This window comes from Pseudophryne corroboree, chromosome 4 (assembly GCF_028390025.1).
Source record: "Pseudophryne corroboree isolate aPseCor3 chromosome 4, aPseCor3.hap2, whole genome shotgun sequence".
NCBI lineage: Eukaryota > Metazoa > Chordata > Amphibia > Anura > Myobatrachidae > Pseudophryne > Pseudophryne corroboree.
In genome coordinates, this window is record NC_086447.1 from 210,119,417 (window position 1) to 210,142,595 (window position 23,179).

A 23,179-nucleotide genomic window follows, 5' to 3' on the forward strand; every position below is an offset into this window, starting at 1 on the left:
TCGAAAAAACGGCCGATTTGACGGATTTTGATCCGATTTTAAAAAAAACGGAAAAAACGGTAAAAAACCCGAAAAAAAAATTGCGCGGGGTCCCCCCTCCAAAGCATAACCAGCCTCGGGCTCTTCGAGCCGGTCCTGGTTCTAAAAATCCGGGGGGGAAAAATGACAGGGGATCCCCCGTATTTTTAAAACCAGCACCGGGCTCTGCGCCTGGTGCAAAAAATACGGGGGACAAAAAGAGTAGGGGTCCCCCGTATTTTTTACACCAGCATCGGGCTCCACTAGCTAAACAGATAATGCCACAGCCGGGGGTCACTTTTATACAGCGCCCTGCGGCCGTGGCATTAAATATCCAACTAGTCACCCCTGGCCGGGGTACCCTGGGGGAGTGGGGACCCCTTCAATCAAGGGGTCCCCCCCAGCCACCCAAGGGTGAAGCCCGAGGCTGTCCCCCCCATCCAAGGGCTGCGGATGGGGGGCTGATAGCCTTGAGAAAATTGAAAGAATATTGTTTATTCCAGTAGTACTACAAGTCCCAGCAAGCCTCCCCCGCAAGCTGGTACTTGGAGAACCACAAGTACCAGCATGCGGGAGAAAAACGGGCCCGCTGGTACCTGTAGTTCTACTGGAAAAAAATACCCAAATAAAAACAGGACACGCACACCGCGAGTGTAAAAGTTTATTTCACACGTCGACACACACATACTTACCTATGTTCACACGCCGACCTCTGTCCACTTGTCCAAGTAGAATCCACGTGTACCTGTGAATAAAATTATACTCACCTCAATCCAGTGTCCAGATTATAATCCACGTACTTGGCACAAAAAAAAAAACGAACACCCGAACCAGGCGGACTGAAAGGGGTCCCATGTTTACACATGGGACCCCTTTCCCCGAATGCAGAGACCCCCCCTGTGACTGCTGTCACAGAAAGGTCTCTTCAGCCAATCAGCGAGCGCAAAGTCCTGGCACTCTGCTGATTGGCTATGCGTGTCTGAGCTGTCAGACAGCGCATCGCAAAGCCTCTCCATTATATTCAATGATGGGAACTTTGCGTCAGCGGTGAGGTCACCCGCGGTCAGCGGCTGACCGCGGGTAACCCCACCGCTGACCGCAAAACTCCCCCCATTGAAACTAATGGAGGGAGCTGTGCGATGCGCTGTCTGACAGCAGACGCGCATACAGCCAATCAGGTGAGTGCCACGAAGTAGCGCTTCCTGATTGGCTGAAGGGACCTCTCTGTGACAGCAGTCACGTGGGGTCCCGGCATTCGTGGAAAGGGGTCCCATGTGTAAACATGGGACCCCTTTCAGTCCGTTTGGTCCGGGTGTTCGTTTTTTTTTTTTTGCCAAGTACGTGGATTATAATCTGGACACTGGATTGAGGTGAGTATAATTTTATTCACAGGTACACGTGGATTCTACTTGGACAAGTGGACAGAGGTCGGCGTGTGAACATAGTTAAGTATGTGTGTCGACATGTGTGAAATAAACTTACTCTCACGGTGTGCGTGTCCTGTTTTTATTTGGGTATTTTTTTTCAGTAGAACTACAGGTACCAGCGGGCCCGTTTTTCTCCCGCATGCTGGTACTTGTGGTTCTCCAAGTACCAGCTTGCGGGGGAGGCTTGCTGGGACTTGTAGCACTACTGGAAAAAAACAATATTCTTTCAATTTTCTTAAGGCTATCAGCCCCCCATCCGCAGCCCTTGGATGGGGGGGGGGGGGGGGGGGGGGAGACACAGCCTCGGGCTTCACCCCTGGCCCTTGGGTGGCTGGGGGGGGGGGGGACCCCTTGAATGAAGGGGTCCCCACTCCCCCAGAATACCCCGGCCAGGGGTGACTAGTTGGATATTTAATGCCACGGCCGCAGGGCGCTGTATAAAAGTGACACCCGGCTGTGGCATTATCTGTCCAGCTAGTGGAGCCCGATGCTGGTGTAAAAAATACGGGGGACCCCTACTCTTTTTGTCCCCCGTATTTTTTGCACCAGCACCAGGCGCAGAGCCCTTGTGCTGGTTTTAAAAATACGGGGGATCCCCCCGGATTTTTAGAACCAGGACCGGCTCGAAGAGCCAGAGGCTGGTTATGCTTAGGAGGGGGGACCCCACGCAATTTTTTTCCGGATTTTTACCATTCCATTTAAAAAAAAATTAAAAAAAAATTAAATATATAAATAATACTTGTGCCTCCAAAATAGACAAACCAAGTACCTAATCCCTTCTAATATAAATAGATATGCTATTACCCAAAAAAAAAATAAAAAAAAAAATAAGAATTTACTCACCGGTAATTCAATTTCTCGTAGTCCGTAGTGGATGCTGGGTACTCCGTAAGGACCATGGGAATAGACGGGCTCCGCAGGAGACTGAGCACACTTAAAAGAAAGATTAGGTACTACATCTGGTGTGCACTGGCTCCTCCCTCTATGCCCCTCCTCCAGACCTCAGTTAGGGAAACTGTGCCCGGAAGAGCTGATATTACTAGGAAAGGATTTGGAATCCAGGGTAAGACACATACCACCGTACAACTTGTGATAACTATACCCAGTTAACAGTATGAACAACAACTGAGCCTCATTCAACAGATGGCTCAGAACAATAACCCTATAGTTAAGCAATAACTATACACAAGTATTGCAGAAAGTCCGCACTTGGGACGGGCTCCCAGCATCCACTACGGACTACGAGAAATAGAATTACCGGTGAGTAAATTCTTATTTTCTCTGACGTCCTAGTGGATGCTGGGTACTCCATAAGGACCATGGGGATAATACCAAAGCTCCCAAACGGGCGGGAGAGTGCGGATGACTCTGCAGCACCGAATGAGCAAACTCAAGGTCCTTCTCAGCCAAGGTATCAAACTTGTAGAATATTGCAAAAGTGTTTGATCCCGACCAAGTAGCAGCTCGGCAAAGTTGTAAAGCCGAGACCCCTCGGGCAGCCGCCCAAGAAGAGCCCACCTTCCTCGTGGAATGGGCTTTTACTGATTTAGGATGCGGCAGTCCAGCCGCAGAATGTGCAAGTTGAATCGTGCTACAGATCCAACGAGCAATAGTCTGCTTAGAAGCAGGAGCACCCAGCTTGTTGGGTGCATGCAGGATAAACAGCGAGTCAGTCTTCCTGACTCTAGCCGTCCTGGAAACATAGATTTTCAGGGCCCGGACTACGTCCAGCAACTTGGAATCCTCCAAGTCCCGAGTAGCCGCAGGCACCACAATAGGTTGGTTCAAATGAAACGCTGATACCACCCTTTGGGAGAAATTGGGGACGAGCCCTCAATTCTGCCCTGTCCATATGGAAAATCAGATATGGGCTTTTACAGGACAAAGCCGCCAATTCTGACACACGCCTAGCTGAGGCCAAGGCCAACAGCATGACTACCTTCCACGTGAGATACTTCAACTCCACGGTCTGAAGTGGCTCAAACCAATGTGATTTTAGGAAATCCAACACTACGTTGAGATCCCAAGGTGCCACTGGAGGCACAAAAGGGGGCTGAATATGCAGCACTCCCTTAACAACGTCTGAACTTCAGGCAGCGTCTTTCCTAGCCTTTAACAGCGTAGGAATCACTTCATCTGGAACGCCCTTTTCCGTTAGGATCCGGCGTTCAACCGCCAAGCCTTCAAACGCAGCCGCGGTAAGTCTTGGAACAGACAGGGCCCCTGCAGTAACAGGTCCTGTCCGAGAGACAGAGGCCATGGGTCCTCCGAGATCATTCTTCTTGGCCAATCCGGAACTACGAGTATAGTTCTTACTCCTCTCTTTCTTACTACCCTCAGTACCTTGGGTATGAGAGGAAGAGGGGGGAACACATAAACCGACTGGTACACCCACGGTGTCGCTAGTGCGTCCACAGCTATCGCCTGAGGGTCTCTTGACCTGGCGCAATACTTTTTTAGCTTTTTGTTGAGGCGGGACGCCATCATATCCACCTGTGGCCGTTCCCAACGGTTTACAATCTGCGTGAAGACTTCTGGATGAAGTCCCCACTCTCCCGGGTGGAGGTCATGCCTGCTGAGGAAGTCTGCTTCCCAGTTTTCCACACCCGGAATGAACACTGCTGACAGTGTTAGCACGTGATTCTCCGCCCATCGGAGAATCCTTGTGGCTTCTGCCAACGCCATCCTGCTTCTTGTGCCGCCTTGTCGGTTTACATGGGCGACAGCCGTGATGTTGTCTGACTGAATCAGCACCGGCTGGTTTTGAAGCAGGGGTTCTGCTTGACTTAGGGCATTGTAAATGGCCCTTAGGTCCAGAATATTTATGTGTAGGGAAGTCTCCTGACTCGACCATTGTCCTTGGAAGTTTCTTCCCTGAGTGACTGCTCCCCAACCTCAGAGACGTGCATCCGTGGTCACCAGGACCCAGTCCTGAATGCCGAATCTGCGGCCCTCGAGAAGATGAGCACTCTGCAGCCACCACAGCAGAGACACCCTGGCCCTCGGGGACAGGGTGATCAGCCGATGCATCTGAAGATGCGATCCTCACTTGTCTAACAGATCCCACTGAAAGTTCCTTGCATGGAACCTGCCGAAGGGAATTGCTTCGTAAGAAGCTACCATCTTTCCCAGGACTCGCGTTAAGTGATGCACCGACACCTGTTTTGGTTTCAGGAGGTCTCTGACCAGAGATGACAGCTCCTTGGCCTTCTCCTCCGGAAGAAACACCTTCTTCTGTTCTGTGTCCAGAAACATGCCCAATATCAGCAGACGCGTCGTAGGAACCAGCTGCGACTTTAGGATATTCAGAATCCAGCCGTGCTGTTGTAGTACTTCCTGAGATAGTGCTACTCCGACCAACAACTGCTCCTTGGACCTCGCCTTTATAAGGAGATCGTCCAAGTACGGGATAATTATAACTCCCTTCTTTCGAAGGAGTATCATCATTTCGGCCATTACCTTGGTACATACCCTCGGTGCCCTGGACAGACCAAACGGCAACGTCTGGAATTGGTAATGGCAGTCCTGTACCACAAACCTGAGGTACTCCTGGTGAGGTGGGTAAATGGGGACATGTAGGTAAGCATCCTTGATGTCCAGTGACACCATAAAATCCCCCTCTTCCAGGCTTGCAATAACCGCCCTGAGCGATTCCATTTTGAACTTGAACTTCCTTATATAAAAGTGTTCAAGGATTTCAAATTTAGAATGGGTCTCACCGAACCGTCTGGTTTCGGTACCACAAACATTGTGGAAAAGTAACCTCGTCCCTGTTGAAGGAGAGGAACTTTGATTATCACCTGCTGGAGGTACAGCTTGTGAATTGCCACCAGTACTACCTCCCTTTCCTTGGGAGTAGCTGTCAAGGCTGATTTGAGGTAACGGCGAGGGGGAGACGTCTTGAACTCCAGCTTGTATCCCTGAGATACCACTTGTAGAACCCAGAGATCCACCTGTGAGCGAACCCACTGGTCGCTGAAGTTCCGGAGACGGGCCCCCACCGCACCTGGCTCCACCTGTGGAGCCCCAGCGTCATGCGGTGGACTTAGTGGAAGCAGGGGAGGATATTTGTTCCTGGGAACTGGCTGTCTGGTGCAGCTTTTTCCCTCTACCCCTGCCTCTGGGCAGAAAGGACGCGCCTGTGACCCGCTTGCCTTTCTAAAGGCCGAAAGGACTGTACTTGATAATACGGTGCTTTCTTAGGCTGTGAGGGAACCTGAGGTAAAAAAGTCGACTTCCCAGCTGTTGCTGTGGAAACGAGGTCCGAGAGACCGTCCCCAAAAAATTCCTCACCCTTATAAGGCAAAACTTCCATGTGCCTTTTAGAATCAGCATCACCTGTCCACTGCCGAGTCCATAATACTCTCCTGGCAGATATGGACATTGCATTAATTCTAGATGCCAGCCGGCAAATGTCCCTCTGTGCATCCCTCATATATAAGACTACGTCTTTAATATGCTCTATGGTTAGCAAAATAGTATCCCTGTCAAGGGAATCAATGTTATCTGACAGGGAATCAGACCATGCTGCTGCAGCACTACACATCCATGCTGAAGCCTCAGTATAGTACCTGAGTGTGTATACACAGACATCAGGATAGCCTCCTGCTTTCTATCTGCAGGCTCCTTTAAGGCGGCCGTATCCTGAGACGGCAGTGCCACCTTTTTTGATAAGCGTGAGCGCCTTGTCCACCCTAGGGGATGTTTCCCAACGCAACCTGTCCGTTGGCGGGAAAGGGTACGCCATTAGTAACCGCTTAGAAATCACTAATTTCTTATCTGGGGAACACCACGCTTCTTCACACAAGTCATTTAACTCATCAGATGGGGGAAAAGTCACTGGCTGCTTTTTCTCCCCAAACATAATACCCTTTTTTGTGGTAACCGGGTTAATGTCAGAAATGTGCATCACATTTTTCATTGCCGTAATCATGCATCGGATGGCCCTTGTGGATTGTACATTTGTCTCATCGACACTGGAGTCAGACTCCGTGTCGACATCTGTGTCTGCCATCTGAGGTAGCGGGTGTTTTTGAGCCCCTGGTGGCCTCTGAGACGCTTGGGCAGGCGCGGGCTGAGATACCGGCTGTCCCAAAGCTGTTACGTCATCGAACCTTTTATGCAAGGAGTTGACACTGTCGGTTAATACCTTCCACATATCCATCCACTCTGGTGTCGGACCCGCAGGGGGCGACATCACACTTATCGGCTCCTGTTCCGCCCCCACGTAAGCGTCCTCATCAAACATGTCGACACAGCCGTACCGACACACCGCACACACACACAGGGAATGCTCTGACTGAGGACAGGACCCCACAAAGTCCTTTGGGGAGACAGAGAGAGAGTATGCCAGCACACACCAGAGCGCTATATAACAGAGGGATTTACACTATACACAGTGAATTTTCCCCCAATAGCTGCTTATATCACAATTTGCGCCTAAATTTATGTGCCCCCCCTCTCTTTTGTACCCTTTCCGTAGTGTATACTGCAGGGGAGAGCCTGGGGAGCGTCCTTCCAGCGGAGCTGTGAAGAGAAAATGGCGCTGGCTGTGCTGAGGAAGATAGCCCCGCCCCTTCAGCGGCGGGCTTCTCCCGCTTTTTTAATAATAATTATGGCGGGGGATTAGGCACATATGCAGTTTAGAACTGTATTATGTGCATTTTGCCACTTAAGGTATACTAATTGCAGCCCAGGGCGCCCCCCCCCAGCGCCCTGCACCCACCAGTGACCGGAGCGTGTGGTGTGCTGTGGGAGCAATGGCGCACAGCTGCAGTGCTGTGCGCTACCTTATTGAAGACCGGAGTCTTCAGCCGCCGACTTTCTCCGGAATCTTCAGTCTTCTGGCTCTGCAAGGGGGACGGCGGCGTGGCTCCGGGAACGGACGATCGAGGTCGGGCCCTGTGTTCGATCCCTCTGGAGCTAATGGTGTCCAGTAGCCTTAGAAGCACAAGCTAGCTGCAAGCAGGTAGGTTTGCTTCTCTCCCCCAAGTCCCACGTAGCAGTGAGTCTGTTGCCAGCAGATCTCACTGAAAATAAAAAACCTAACAAATACTTTCTTTTTAGTGAACTCAGGAGAGCCCACTAAGTGCATCCAGCTCTGGCCGGGCACAGATTCTAACTGAGGTCTGGAGGAGGGGCATAGAGGGAGGAGCCAGTGCACACCAGATGTAGTACCTAATCTTTCTTTTAAGAGTGCCCAGTCTCCTGCGGAGCCCGTCTATTCCCATGGTCCTTACGGAGTACCCAGCATCCACTAGGACGTCAGAGAAAACATGTTTTAAATTTTTTTTATTAGATTCCGCCACCAAAGTGTGGCGGATTGAAAATGACGAATTTACTGTCTAAAAGCACTGTTGTTGAATTTCCAAACTTCAATGGAATACAGGTTGAGTATCCCTTATCCAAAATGCTTGGGACCAGAGGTATTTTGGATATCGGATTTTTCCGTATTTTGGAATAATTGCATACCATAATGAGATATCATGGCAATGGGACCTAAATCTAAGCACAGAATACATTTATGTTTTATATGCACCTTATACACACAGCCTGACGGTCATTTTAGCCAATATTTTTTATAACTTTGTGCATTAAACAAAGTGTCTCCACATTCACACAATTCATTTATGTTTCATATACACCTTATATACACAGTCTGAAGGTCATTTAATACAATATTTTTAATAACTGTGTGTATTAAACAAAGTTTGTGTACATTGAGCCATCAGAAAACAAAAGTTTCACTATCTCACTCTCTGTCAAAAAAAGTCTGTATTTCGGAATATTCCGTATTTCGGATATTTGGATATGGGATACTCAACCTGTATACTTTTGGCGAATTGCCGCATTTGTACCATTGCAGAAACGTCGAATTTGACAAATGTCGAATTTCAAAAAGTCGAATTTGGAAAGTCCGTTTTTTTGACGGAAAGTACTGAATTGCATTGTCGATTTTTTTTGGGGGGCGAAAATGTCCCGTTTTTCGACATTTTCGGGAATTCGACCGCAATTGCATATACCCCATTATCAGTTATTTATATAGCACAACACATATTCCGCAGCACTTTAAAAGATATTTTGCCATTCACATCAGTCCCTGCCCCAGTAGATCTTACAATCTGTATTCCCCATCACATGTACAATTAGTTAATGCTACAAAAGCTTTTTTTCCCTGCAGGTCATACAAGAGTTGTCTAACATGTTCAGACTAAACCCACGTAAAATGACACTAGGATGGCATACCTGTCACACAGCGGAGTGTTTGCCCCTTTGGAGATCTGCTTCATTTTGTAGTTGTATGCAAGGGAGAAAAGACCTCTCTGAACCGGACTCATAGTGGCTACTTTGCTCATAACATTCTTATAAATGCGATCCATGATTTCCTAGAAATAGAATGTGTGTAACTAAAGGAACTCACATACTAATAGAACAGTAATTAGCCAAATGTTGCAACGACCTCCACCACACCATATACACACACATTCTATTGGGCAGGAGCTCCACACATGCAAAAACTAAACACACTAAATATTTGCAGCACACAAAACAAATGAATGAAATAATTCTTAGTTAAATGTATGCAAAAGTTTTTCTAAATATTGTATTTTCATCTATAATGTAATAAATATTTCATTTCGATATGAAACCGGCTGCGGCCAGTATTTTCTGTGTTGGTTCTTTTTTAGTGTGTCTGTAGTAATAATTCATGTTTTATCGAGTACAGAACAAAATTCTAGCTTTTTCTGTGTTTGTAAGGCTTATTAATTAAGTATTTTATTTAATGAAGTTTGGAGAGTTAAAAATGAGCCATCTACGTGCTTTTCTAAGACAAACAAACCTCTGTACTGGTGTTACAGGGTAGGAGGGAGGGCCTACATAAGAACCATCTGATGTATGCTCTGTGGTACGATCACTCATTTCAAAAGCTTGGAGGAAATCTCTGTAAATATTTGGACCTGGAGCTCTTCACACTTTGTCCTACAAACCTGAGCGCTGAGTCAGTCACTCCAACGTCAGGGCAGCTTACAGTAAGTTAGGACATTTTTTGTTAGATCTACTCACAGGGACAGCGGCCATCAGGGTTGGCTGAAGCTCTGAGGCATCTCCTTTGCTTCCTCTCTTGATTTTAGTGGACTGGAAGATACAGAAAACATTTTTTAGCCGTTATGGCATTACATATTCAGGTGTATACAAAAGGATGACAGCTGCGGAGCATAAAAAAAAAATATAGGCAGCACATTGTACATGGTTTGCGTCATTTCAGTGTTCCCTACTTATAAAGGTTATACACACAGAACACGTGCTTGTCAAAACGGCACATAACTCATCAGGGGTTTTTTTAAGGAAAAGCACCGCATACAGAATTCTCCTCTCTCGTACTAGGACAATGGAACCCAATGTTCCTTTATTCTATGGATTGTTTCTGTAAACAATGTCAAATATAGAGATTAGATTGCACTGTTGTGACAGGGTCCCAGGTTACAGAACACGTAACCATGAGATGTAGGAGCCAGAGAAAATTTGCCAAATCAAAACACTATACAGGAAAGAGAATTTGGAAAAATAACTTCTAATTGTGTTTTCTCTTCTAATTAGTACTTTACAGTCTGTCCAGCCCGGTCTAACTGGTGAATAGTGTCTCCCAGCAATGTGCAGGAAAGTGAAGCTTCACTTAATAGCTAAATATCTACTGTACATACCAAGCAGATTCTGACAAGGGGAGAGCTGGTTGCCTGGCCAAACAAAATATTTTTATTAACAGTTTCTTATATAGCGCAGCAAATTCCATTGTGCTTTGCAATTGAGATTTAGCCACACATGTACTGTACTAACACATGGCCAAATCTAAAAGATGGAAAGATAGCTTTGCAATATATTAATATATGCACGCTACTAGGAATATTTGTATCTGAACATAAGACAAAGCTGTGAGCATGGGGGAACTGTACTTCCTATGAAAACCAGAATTCCATTCTACGGGAGAGAGTCAAACGATATATCACGCCCAATTTCCTTTCTAAAATGATCCCCGTTATCGAGCATATTGCGCACATAGTAATCAGGTTTAGCTGTGTAAATGGTTGGGTGCCTCGCTACCCCCGGAGAAATAATGATACAACATCCCTGAGGGCAGAAACAGAACAGATGTGTAAAGCGGTGAAAAGAACTAAATCCCGCCCTACGTGTCATTAACACCCAGCAATCTGCCACAACATAGTATGACATAGGGGGACATTTATTAAGCAGTGATAAGAGTGGAGAAGTGAGCCAGTGGAGAAGTGGCCCCATCAACCAATCAGCAGCTCTGTATCATTTTATAGTATGCAAATTATAGCTGTTACTTCAGAGCTGATTGGTTGCCATGGGCAACTTCTCCACTGACTCACTTCTCTGCTCTTATCACTGCTTAGTAAATGTCCCCCTTAGTTGGTAACAGATTAGCTACTTTCTAATAAAATATTTTACTTGATATTTACAATTTGTGTTAAAGTTTTGCCAAGCAATGGGAATAATGAATGCCGGACAGGGGCATGAAGGGCCTACCATGGAATAGTGTGCAAGTGGCCCATTCTTAAGGGGTGAGTCCACCTCTAGTTCCTTCATTATTCATGGAGGAGGGGGGGAGGGGGGGGGTTGGGCAGGGGTGTGCCATGACCACTACGCTACGCATGTGTGCCAGTCTGACCCCGATGATACAGATTTGGGAATACTTTGAGACAACACAATAGATCTTGTATTTCGGGTAAAGAAGAACATTGACATCAATGTTGGTTTTGGCTAAGTAGTCATTTAAAATGAATATGGGCTCTGAGTACTTACCTGATCTGAGAGTGTCTGTGGTGAGGAATAGCCCACGCCACAGCCACGAGACAGGCAAACCAATTCCGCACTCAGCTCCAACACATGGGCCAAGGGTAAGTAACCAATATAAGTGTCCGTTTCCCTGCAACAAAAAATAAGAATTTACTTACCGATAATTCTATTTCTCATAGTCCGTAGTGGATGCTGGGGACTCCGAAAGGACCATGGGGAATAGCGGCTCCCGCAGGAGACTGGGCACAAAAGTAAAAGCTTTAGGACTACCTGGTGTGCACTGGCTCCTCCCCCTATGACCCTCCTCCAAGCCTCAGTTAGGATACTGTGCCCGGACGAGCGTACACAATAAGGAAGGATTTTGAATCCCGGGTAAGACTCATACCAGCCACACCAATCACACCGTACAACTTGTGATTTGAACCCAGTTAACAGCATGATAACAGAGGAGCCTCTGAAAAGATGGCTCACAACAATAATAACCCGATTTTTGTAACAATAACTATGTACAAGTATTGCAGACAATCCGCACTTGGGATGGGCGCCCAGCATCCACTACGGACTATGAGAAATAGAATTATCGGTAAGTAAATTCTTATTTTCTCTAACGTCCTAGTGGATGCTGGGGACTCCGAAAGGACCATGGGGATTATACCAAAGCTCCCAAACGGGCGGGAGAGTGCGGATGACTCTGCAGCACCGAATGAGAGAACTCCAGGTCCTCCTCAGCCAGGGTATCAAATTTGTAGAATTTTGCAAACGTATTTGCCCCTGACCAAGTAGCTGCTCGGCAAAGTTGTAAAGCCGAGACCCCTCGGGCAGCCGCCCAAGATGAGCCCACTTTCCGTGTGGAATGGGCTTTTACAGATTTTGGCTGTGGCAGGCCTGCCACAGAATGTGCAAGCTGAATTGTACTACAAATCCAACGAGCAATCGTCTGCTTAGAAGCAGGGGCACCCAGCTTGTTGGGTGCATACAGGATAAACAGCGAGTCAGATTTTCTGACTCCAGCCGTCCTGGAAACATATATTTTCAGGGCCCTGACTACGTCCAGCAACTTGGAATCCTCCAAGTCCCTAGTAGCCGCAGGCACCACAATAGGCTGGTTTAAGTGAAATGCTGAAACCACCTTAGGGAGAAATTGAGGATGAGTCCTCAATTCTGCCCTGTCCGTATGAAAAATTAGGTAAGGGCTTTTATAGGATAAAGCCGCCAATTCTGATACACGCCTGGCTGAAGCCAGGGCTAACAGCATTACCACTTTCCATGTGAGATATTTTAAGTCCACAGTGGTGAGTGGTTCAAACCAATGTGATTTTAGGAATCCCAAAACTACATTGAGATCCCAAGGTGCCACTGGAGGCACAAAAGGAGGCTGTATATGCAGTACCCCCTTGACAAACGTCTGAACTTCAGGAACTGAAGCTAGTTCTTTTTGGAAGAATATTAACAGGGCCGAAATTTGAACCTTAATGGACCCTAATTTGAGGCCTATAGACAGTCCTGTTTGCAGGAAATGCAGGAATCGACCCAGTTGAAATTCCTCTGTAGGGGCCTTCCTGGCCTCACACCACGCAACATATTTACGCCAAATACTGTGATAATGTTGCACAGTTACATCCTTCCTGGCTTTGATCAGGGTAGGGATAACTTCATCCGGAATGCCTTTTTCCTTCAGGATCCGGCGTTCAACCGCCATGCCGTCAAACGCAGCCGCGGTAAGTCTTGGAACAGACATGGTCCCTGCTGGAGCAGGTCCTTTCTTAGAGGTAGAGGCCACGGGTCTTCCGTGAGCATCTCTTGAATTTCCGGGTACCAAGTCCTTCTTGGCCAATCCGAAACCACGAGTATAGTCTTTACACCTCTCCTTCTTATGATTCTCAGTACCTTGGGTATGAGAGGCAGAGGAGGGAACACATATACTGACTGGTACACCCACGGTGTTACCAGAGCGTCCACAGCTATTGCCTGAGGGTCCCTTGACCTGGCGCAATATCTGTCCAGTTTTTTGTTGAGGCGGGACGCCATCATGTCCACCTTTGGTTTTTCCCAACGGTTCACAATCATGTGGAAGACTTCTGGGTGAAGTCCCCACTCCCCCGGGTGAAGATCGTGTCTGCTGACGAAGTCTGCTTCCCAGTTGTCCACTCCCGGAATGAACACTGCTGACAGTGCTATCACATGATTTTCCGCCCAGCGAAGAATCCTTGCAACTTCCGTCATTGCCCTCCTGCTTCTTGTGCCGCCCTGTCTGTTTACGTGGGCGACTGCCGTGATGTTGTCCGACTGGATCAACACCGGCTGACCCTGAAGCAGAGGCCTTGCCTGACTTAGGGCATTGTAAATGGCCCTTAGTTCCAGGATATTTATGTGAAGTGACGTTTCCATGCTTGACCACAAGCCCTGGAAATTTTTTCCCTGTGTGACTGCTCCCCAGCCTCTCAGGCTGGCATCCGTGGTCACCAGGACCCAATCCTGAATGCCGAATCTGCGGCCCTCTAGGAGATGAGCACTCTGTAACCACCACAGGAGCGACACCCTTGTCCTTGGAGACAGGGTTATCCGCTGATGCATTTGAAGATGCGATCCGGACCATTTGTCCAGCAGATCCCACTGAAAAGTTCTTGCGTGGAATCTGCCGAATGGAATCGCTTCGTAAGAAGCCACCATCTTTCCCAGGACCCTTGTGCATTGATGCACTGACACTTGGCCTGGTCTTAGGAGGTTCCTGACTAGGTCGGATAACTCCCTGGCTTTCTCCTCCGGGAGAAACACCTTTTTCTGTACTGTGTCCAGAATCATCCCTAGGAACAGCAGACTTGTCGTCGGAATCAGCTGCGATTTTGGAATATTTAGAATCCATCCGTGCTGTCGTAGTACTACTTGAGATAGTGCTACTCCGACCTCTAACTGTTCTCTGGACCTTATCAGGAGATCGTCCAAGTAAGGGATAATTAAGACGCCTTTTCTTCGAAGAATCATCATCATTTCGGCCATTACCTTGGTAAAGACCCGGGGTGCCGTGGACAATCCAAACGGCAGCGTCTGAAACTGATAGTGACAGTTCTGTACCACAAACCTGAGGTACCCTTGGTGAAAAGGGCAAATTGGGACATGGAGGTAAGCATCCTTGATGTCCAGAGACACCATATAGTCCCCTTCTTCCAGGTTCGCTATCACTGCTCTGAGTGACTCCATCTTGAACTTGAACCTTTTTATGTAAGTGTTCAAGGATTTCAGATTTAAAATGGGTCTCACCGAGCCGTCCGGCTTCGGTACCACAAACAGCGTGGAATAATACCCCTTTCCCTGTTGTAGGAGGGGTACCTTGATTATCACCTGCTGGGAATACAGCTTGTGAATGGCTTCCAATACCGCCTCCCTGTCGGGGGGAGACGTTGGTAAAGCAGACTTCAGGAACCGGCGAGGGGGAGACGTCTCGAATTCCAATTTGTACCCCTGAGATACTACCTGCAGGATCCAGGGGTCCACTTGCGAGTGAGCCCACTGCGCGCTGAAATTCTTGAGACGGGCCCCCACCGTGCCTGAGTCCGCTTGTAAGGCCCCAGCGTCATGCTGAGGACTTGGCAGAAGCGGGGGAGGGCTTCTGTTCGCGGGAAGAGGCTGTCTGCTGCAGTCTTTTTCCCCTTCCTCTGCCCCGGGGCAGATATGAGTGGCCTTTTGCCCGCTTGCCCTTATGGGGACGAAAGTACTGAGCCTGAAAAGACGGTATCTTTTTCTGCTGAGAGGTGACCTGGGGTAAAAAGGTGGATTTCCCAGCCGTTGCCGTGGCCACCAGGTCCGATAGACCGACCCCAAATAACTCCTCCCCTTTATACGGCAATACTTCCATATGCCGTTTGGAATCCGCATCACCTGACCACTGTCGCGTCCATAACCCTCTTCTGGCAGAAATGGACATCGCACTTACTCTTGATGCCAGAGTGCAAATATCCCTCTGTGCATCTCGCATATATAGAAATGCATCCTTTAAATGCTCTATAGTCAATAATATATTGTCCCTGTCCAGGGTATCAATATTTTCAGTCAGGGAATCCGACCAAGCCACCCCAGCACTGCACATCCAGGCTGAGGCGATTGCTGGTCGCAGTATAATACCAGTATGTGTGTATATACTTTTTAGGATATTTTCCAGCTTCCTATCAGCTGGTTCCTTGAGGGCGGCCGTATCAGGAGACGGTAACGCCACTTGTTTTGATAAGCGTGTGAGCGCCTTATCTACCCTAGGGGGTGTTTCCCAACGTGCCCTAACCTCTGGCGGGAAAGGGTATAATACCAATAATTTTTTAGAAATTAGTAGTTTTTTATCGGGGGAAACCCACGCTTCATCACACACCTCATTCAATTCATCTGATTCAGGAAAAACTACGGGTAGTTTTTTCACACCCCACATAATACCCTTTTTTGTGGTACTTGTAGTATCAGAAATGTTCAAAACCTCCTTCATTGCCGTGATCATGTAACTTTCCTCACCGTCGACACTGGAGTCAGTGTCCGTGTCTGTGTCTGTATCGACCTGAGGTAACGGGCGTTTTAGAGCCCCTGACGGTGTTTGAGACGCCTGTACAGGTATTAACTGATTTGCCGGCTGTCTCATGTCGTCAACAGTCTTTTGTAAAGTGCTGACACTATCACGTAATTCTTTCCATAAGACCATCCAGTCAGGTGTCGACTCCCTAGGGGGTGACATCACTAACACAGGCAATTGCTCCGCCTCCACACCATTTTCCTCCTCATACATGTCGACACAACGTACCGACACACAGCACACACACAGGGAATGCTCTGACAGAGGACAGGACCCCACTAGCCCTTTGGGGAGACAGAGGGAGAGTTTGCCAGCACACACCAGAGCGCGATATATATATATAGGGATAACCTTATATAAGTGTTTTTCCCTGATATAGCTGCTGTATATATTTATCTGCCAAATTAGTGCCCCCCCTCTCTTGTTTTACCCTGTTTCTGTAGTTCAGGACTGCAGGGGAGAGTCAGGGAGCCTTCCTCCAACGGAGCTGTGAGGAAAAAAAGGCGCCAGTGTGCTGAGGAGATAGGCTCCGCCCCCTTCTCGGCGGCCTTTCTCCCGCTTTTTTAAGGAAAAATTGGCAGGGGTTAAATGCATCCATATAGCCCAGGAGCTATATGTGATGTATTTTTTGCCAAAAAAGGGGTTTTTATTGCGTCTCAGGGCGCCCCCCCCCAGCGCCCTGCACCCTCAGTGACCGGAGTGTGAAGTGTGCTGAGAGCAATGGCGCACAGCTGCGGTGCTGTGCACTACCTTATTGAAGACAGGACGTCTTCTGCCGCCGATTTTCCGGACCTCTTCAGTCTTCTGGCTCTGTAAGGGGGCCGGCGGCGCGGCTCTGGGACCCATCCATGGCTGGGCCTGTGATCGTCCCTCTGGAGCTAATGTCCAGTAGCCTAAGAAGCCCAATCCACTCTGCACGCATGTGAGTTCGCTTCTTCTCCCCTTAGTCCCTCGGTGCAGTGAGCCTGTTGCCAGCAGGTCTCACTGAAAATAAAAAACCTACTTTAAACTTTTACTCTAAGCAGCTCAGGAGAGCCCCTTAGTATGCACCCTTCTCGTTCGGGCACAAAAATCTAACTGAGGCTTGGAGGAGGGTCATAGGGGGAGGAGCCAGTGCACACCAGGTAGTCCTAAAGCTTTTACTTTTGTGCCCAGTCTCCTGCGGAGCCGCTATTCCCCATGGTCCTTTCGGAGTCCCCAGCATCCACTAGGACGTTAGAGAAACCAAGATTTATTCAATTACAGACATATAGACTTTAATGGAGGAGACTATAACAAACAAACCCACTGGTCTAGCCATTACACTACTCACCATATTATTTTTGTTTAATTTATGAATATTATTCAACTTTGCTAATTTGTAACGATAAATTCTTACATAATTCCTGAATGCACCATGCATTTACTGTATCTAATCCTACTTCCTATAAGGCCCTCCAATAAATCAGTATCCCGTCTCTAGGTCGACAGTCATTAGGTCGACGCGCTATTTGTCAACATGTAAAAAGGGTAGACATGAGTTTTCAACATTTTGTTTCATTTTTTTTTACTTTTTCATACTTTACGATCCACGTGGAATACGATTAGGAATAGTAACCTGTGCAGAGCGCAGCAGTAGCAGAGTGAGGCACCTTGCCCGAAGCATGGCGAGCGAACACCGTACACTATTTGTGGTTCCAGGTCACTTTATGAAGAAAACGACACCAAAAACAAAACTCATGTCGACCTTTTTCCAAGTCGACCTATTTCAGGTGTCGACCAATATAGTGGTCGACCCAAGTGTGGTCAACCCTATGATCCACATCCCAATAAATCAGTGCGTGTGAAACAAAAGCTACCGGAATCAGAACTTACCCCAAGTTTGTTATCCTCTGCGCCATCCCGGTGATGCCAGCTATTATATTGCTGTGAGAGATCATCACTCCTTTGGGTATGCCAGTCGAGCCACTGGTGTACATGATGACAGCAATATCATGTGGCAGCGGGGGGCACCGCTTGTTTACTGTGGAACAGTATTGGCAAATGTCATTTATGAAAGAATCACGATGTTTATATAAATCTGCACCATCGCCAGCACTGCAGACCCGTGTGTACAATAGCGGCTTCCATCTTACAATTAACCTATGTTTTATGATGTGCTGCATGCCTACAGAGCATGAATTGTAGTGCAACCAAAACACTGCGTAACATTGTGATTTGTCCGTTACGTGGCTAATCTTGTTATCATAGCCAGAACATTATATATAAAAAACGATAGCCCTTGCCAAAAACATGCAGAGATGTACCAATACACTTTCAGCTGCTAATATCCCAATAACCACTAATGGAGGAATACATATCGCATATAAAAGGGAGCACAGTGTTTTCTGTAGCATAAATATTATATGGAGTTTTTAAGTCATTGACTGGCAACATCCCTGTTCCTCTTTTATATATGTTCCTGTCATTTTCATATCAAAAATATTTCCAGGATCAGACCCTCTCTCACCCAGGATGCCACCAAGACCATTATTCACTCACTGATCATTTCCAGACCGGGCTACTGTAATCTGCTCCTAACTGGCCTCCCTGACAATTACCTCTCTCCACTCCAATCTATCCTCAATAATGCTGCCCGGCTCATCTTCCTCACCAAACGCACTACATCCACCACCCCTCTCCTGCAAGCCCTTCACTGGCTTCCCTTCCCTTTCAGAATCCAATTCAAGCTTCTCACACTCACAAAGCCCTCACCCATTTACATCTCTGACCTTGGGGTCTATTCATACAGAAAACGAAAACAGAATTGCTACTTATCACTATACATCGCATTGCTTCGATGCGATGTATAGCTGTGATAAGTAGCAATTCACGTATACTTAACCTTCCGACGATGCGCTGCGGTGTCTAGGGCTCCTGCGGTGAGGTGATCTCCAGCGGTCCTTCCCAGCGATGCGCGGGGTACAGCGGCGGGTCCCTTTGCGCATGCGCAGGGTGTTGACCTCCCGGCAGGCCGCAGTGGTTGCTGGGAGGTCGGGGGGCGGAGCCAGCGCGAGGTGCAGAGCGGCGATCAGGGAAGCATTGAGCTTCCCTGATGTCTCCGCACTACAGTTCAGGTTACGCCGTCCTGAGATGGCGAACCTGAACTCCATGGAGAAGTGGAAAGCAGAGCTTTCCGCACCTTCATGAATTGCACTCACCATACAAAGCTATGGTGATGCGATTCAGGCAGAGAGCGGGGGTACCGCTGGAGAAGTCAGAGACTTCTCCACGGTAACCGGCTCAGTGAATTGCGGTAAGCAGAGAAAAGCCCTGTTTAACGCAAAACAGGGCTTTTCACTGCTGCATGAACAGACCCCTATATCTCTATATAACAGAAAAAGTCGAGATCAAGCGCTCAGTGCAGTTCCATATGAATATACTTAAATTTCATAAATGCCCGTGTGGGAAATTCAACTTCGCAGATCGATCTTGCTGCTGAGATGTAGATCCGAACTTCTGCTTCACGGATTGGCTCAGGAAAATATACAATGAAAGCAGAAATAACAGATCATGGTGCAGTATATCCTTATATAATACAAGGTTGATGTTATATCTGGTAACAATAGGTCCTCTGTACGATAAATGGCGTACCCCACTCACAAGAAAAATAGTATGTCTCCGCTCATAAAGGTATCTTTGTCTCTATCATACACACGGGCCGTGACAATAAATGCGTACCATTACTCACTCAGGAATTGGCGCTGATCCTCATGTAACGGTATCTTTTCTCGTTGCTCCGTAAAATGAATATACTGGTGGCAGTGAATTAAAATAAAACACTTTATTAAAAATACAGGGGACCACACATAACAGCTCAGGGGTGGAACATGTGATAACTGGTGGGCCGTCGGCCGAAAACGGCAACTGCCAGCTAGCTGTAAAAACACAAAATTCCAGCCTCAAGAGGAGAGATGTGCATAAATCCTCCTGTGTGATCTATTCCAACGCGTTTCTCCCCTATCAATGGGTCTTTTTCAAGGAGAAAAAAAAAAGACCCATTGATAGGGGAGAAACGCGTTGGAATAGATCACACAGGAGGATTTATGCACATCTCTCCTCTTGAGGCTGGAATTTTGTGTTTTTACAGCTAGCTGGCAGTTGCCGTTTTCGGCCGACGGCCCACCAGTTATCACATGTTCCACCCCTGAGCTGTTATGTGTGGTCCCCTGTATTTTTAATAAAGTGTTTTATTTTAATTCACTGCCACCAGTATATTCATTTTACGGAGCAACGAGAAAAGATACCGTTACATGAGGATCAGCGCCAATTCCTGAGTGAGTAATGGTACGCATTTATTGTCACGGCCCGTGTGTATGATAGAGACAAAGATACCTTTATGAGCGGAGACATACTATTTTTCTTGTGAGTGGGGTACGCCATTTATCGTACAGAGGACCTATTGTTACCAGATATAACATCAACCTTGTATTATATAAGGATATACTGCACCATGATCTGTTATTTCTGCTTTCATTGTATATTTTCCTGAGCCAATCCGTGAAGCAGAAGTTCGGATCTACATCTCAGCAGCAAGATCGATCTGCGAAGTTGAATTTCCCACACGGGCATTTATGAACTTTAAGTATATTCATATGGAACTGCACTGAGCGCTTGATCTCGACTTTTTCTGTTATATTTTTCTTTTTATGTGGGTGAGGTGGCCCTCCTTTTGTCGTGTTAGCTGCAGAAGTGTTATTGCGCCTTGGGTCTCTGATTATTTTTCTCTTAGACCCCTATATCTCCTTTTACTCTCCCACTTGTCTTCTTCGCTCTGCTAATGCACGCCACCTCTCCTGTCTTCTGATTACTTCCTCCCACTCCTATCTCCAAGATTTTTCACGTGCTGCTCCCATACTCTGGAATTCTCTACCTCTCCCCCTCAGACTCTCCACCTCTCTACAGAACTTCAAATAGGCTCTCTAAACCCACTTCTTTACCAAACCCAGCCAAATCTCATCCTAATCCTCTGTCCCACGCTCGGTCTACCCCATCTGTGTCACCCCTGTCTGTCTGCCACACCCCTTTAGAATGTAAGCTCTCACGAGTAGGGCCATCTTCCCTCATGTCCTTAACCTTTTCTTACTTCAATAATCCTCAACTGCCCAAATTCTGCAGTTTTCAGCCACCTTGATACTTATCTCAGTGTCATCTACTGATGTAGTTATGCTTAGTTACCCAGTGCTTGTCCTATATTGTCTTCAGCTGTAAGTCACCGATTTCCTGTTTTGATTATGTGCATATGTACTCTGTAATTGGGCGCTGCAGAAACCCTTGTGGCGCCACATAAAGGATGATAATAATGATAATAATATTACTGTCACTGCAAGCTCCCTGCCTTTAGAGGACTCACAGTGATTACTGGAATACCAGCATAGGATCCAAAACCTCAGCACCATGGAGTATGTTACCATGTGCTGTAAGCGTGTCAGGCACCAGTTGGTGCTGGGAACGAAAGCAGTAAATGAATTAATCATTTTTATGTAATTTGTACCAGATGTGTGGGTCCCTGAGACTGCGTCTGTTCACATGAAATGAGAATCCTACAGTAAGATAATCGGGGGATGGGTGGGATGTACCAAGTTAATCACTTACTTCTGGGTTTCCTGCTGTGTGTAAGGAAGCTTAGCATTGGGATATCCTGATGTTTAACCCTAAAGGCCAGAATGTACAGTAATTGCTGCAGAAAAATATTGTATTTAGTGTGGACCAGAAACTAAATTACCCAAGCAATAAGAGTTGTCATGGTCATACGGGATGCATTTGGCATGATAACCGGCACGGGGGGACGGGACGGGTGTTAGCCCTAGCCGACATCCCCCCGGAAGGTTAGCCCTAGCCGACGCGCCCCCACCCCTGGAGGGTTAGCCCTAGCCGACATCTCCTCCTCTCCCTCCCGCAAGGTTAGCCCTAGCCGGCAGGGGTAAATACTTAAACCCTAACCAGAGGGTGGTAAATACTTACCCCCATCTGGTGTAGGGATTCTCACTGTTGGGATGCTGCTGTCTGTCATGTAACCGCCGGCATCCCAACCGCCGGAATTTCATACCCAACTTAGCTTACAGGGAAGGAGAGGGCGAGTTGGCTTTCTGTAGCAACAAGACAAAATTCAAACTCTCTCCATTGCACTGCAACCAGCACAGCTACATACATACGGGTACAAATATAGTTATGAGATCAATCAACAGGGGTGCTCAGGATGTTTAAAAAAAAAAAAAAAAAAGAAGTTTTTAAAGACAACAGAACAGTGTTAAAAATAAAAACTACTAAAATTGTTCAATGTCCTTTCCTACAGTGGTCCTGAGCCGAGCCCCTTACAGTGACTTCAAAAGGAGACATCAGTTGACCATATACAGGTTGAGTATCCCTTATCCAAAATGCTTGGGACCAGAGGTATTTTGGATATCGGATTTTTCCGTATTTTGGAATAATTGCAGACCATAACGAGATATCATGGAGATGGGAACTAAATATAAGCACAGAATGCATTTATGTTACATATACACCTTATACACACAGCCTGAAGGTCATTTTAGCCAATATTTTTTATAACTTTGTGCATTAAACAGTGTGTCTACATTCACACAATTAATTTATGTTTCATATACACCTTATACACACAGCCTGAAGGTCATTTAATACAATATTTTTAATAACTGTATTAAACAAAGGTTGTGTACATTGAGCCATCAAAAAACAAAGGTTTCACTATTTCAATCTCACTCAAAAAAGTCCGTATTTCGGAATATTTGGATATGGGATACTCAACCTGTATATGGTTATGGCAATAGAGGTCACAACACCAAGCGACTCCTTGCTGTAATAGTTGCGCCAACAATTTTGGGCCTTATCAATGTATATTTACTAGGAAACACTTGTATATATTAAAGAAAAAAGAAAAAATTATATAGGTGTGAACCTTAGACAACTGCTGATGCGCCCATTGTTGGTACCCTCTAAAGAGAAGAGTGGCACCTGGTTGAGATCATCTAAAAAAAGCTATTACAAGTAAATTGAACGACGTGTTGGTCTATGATACTTGGAGCTTCCTTCCCACATGGAGTGCCTATTCCGATAAGACATCGCCTACATTGCATGCTTGAACATGTGATATATTTAAATAACCTGTCCATGTGGACTAGCATATGTAGGTCTAACAAAACGGAAATTCAGAGATCGGATAGCGAACCACTGTGCTCTATCAGACAGGCAATTGAGTCTGGGAGCGCTGATAAGCCCGTTGCCAGGCACTGGCTAGAAGCTGGACATCAAATTCCTTTGTTGCACTATAGCATTATTGACTGGATTCCCCCGTCAGTGAGGGGAGGTAACCGCGAATTGGAGTTACACA

General features: G+C 46.9%; 1 protein-coding gene across 2 annotated transcripts in view; it reads right to left on the minus strand.

Moving 5' to 3' along the window:
- Positions 1 to 23,179, minus strand: part of ACSL3 (acyl-CoA synthetase long chain family member 3) — a 221,819-nt gene that overhangs the window by 22,488 nt on the left and 176,152 nt on the right. For both annotated transcript variants that reach the window (XM_063915902.1, XM_063915903.1), the window contains exons 6-9: positions 17,665 to 17,812; positions 11,268 to 11,391; positions 9,510 to 9,581; positions 8,691 to 8,830 (exon numbers count right to left, since the gene is read on the minus strand). In XM_063915902.1, the coding sequence (XP_063771972.1) occupies positions 8,691 to 8,830; positions 9,510 to 9,581; positions 11,268 to 11,391; positions 17,665 to 17,812 (484 nt within the window). The remainder of the gene's footprint in view (positions 1 to 8,690; positions 8,831 to 9,509; positions 9,582 to 11,267; positions 11,392 to 17,664; positions 17,813 to 23,179) is intronic.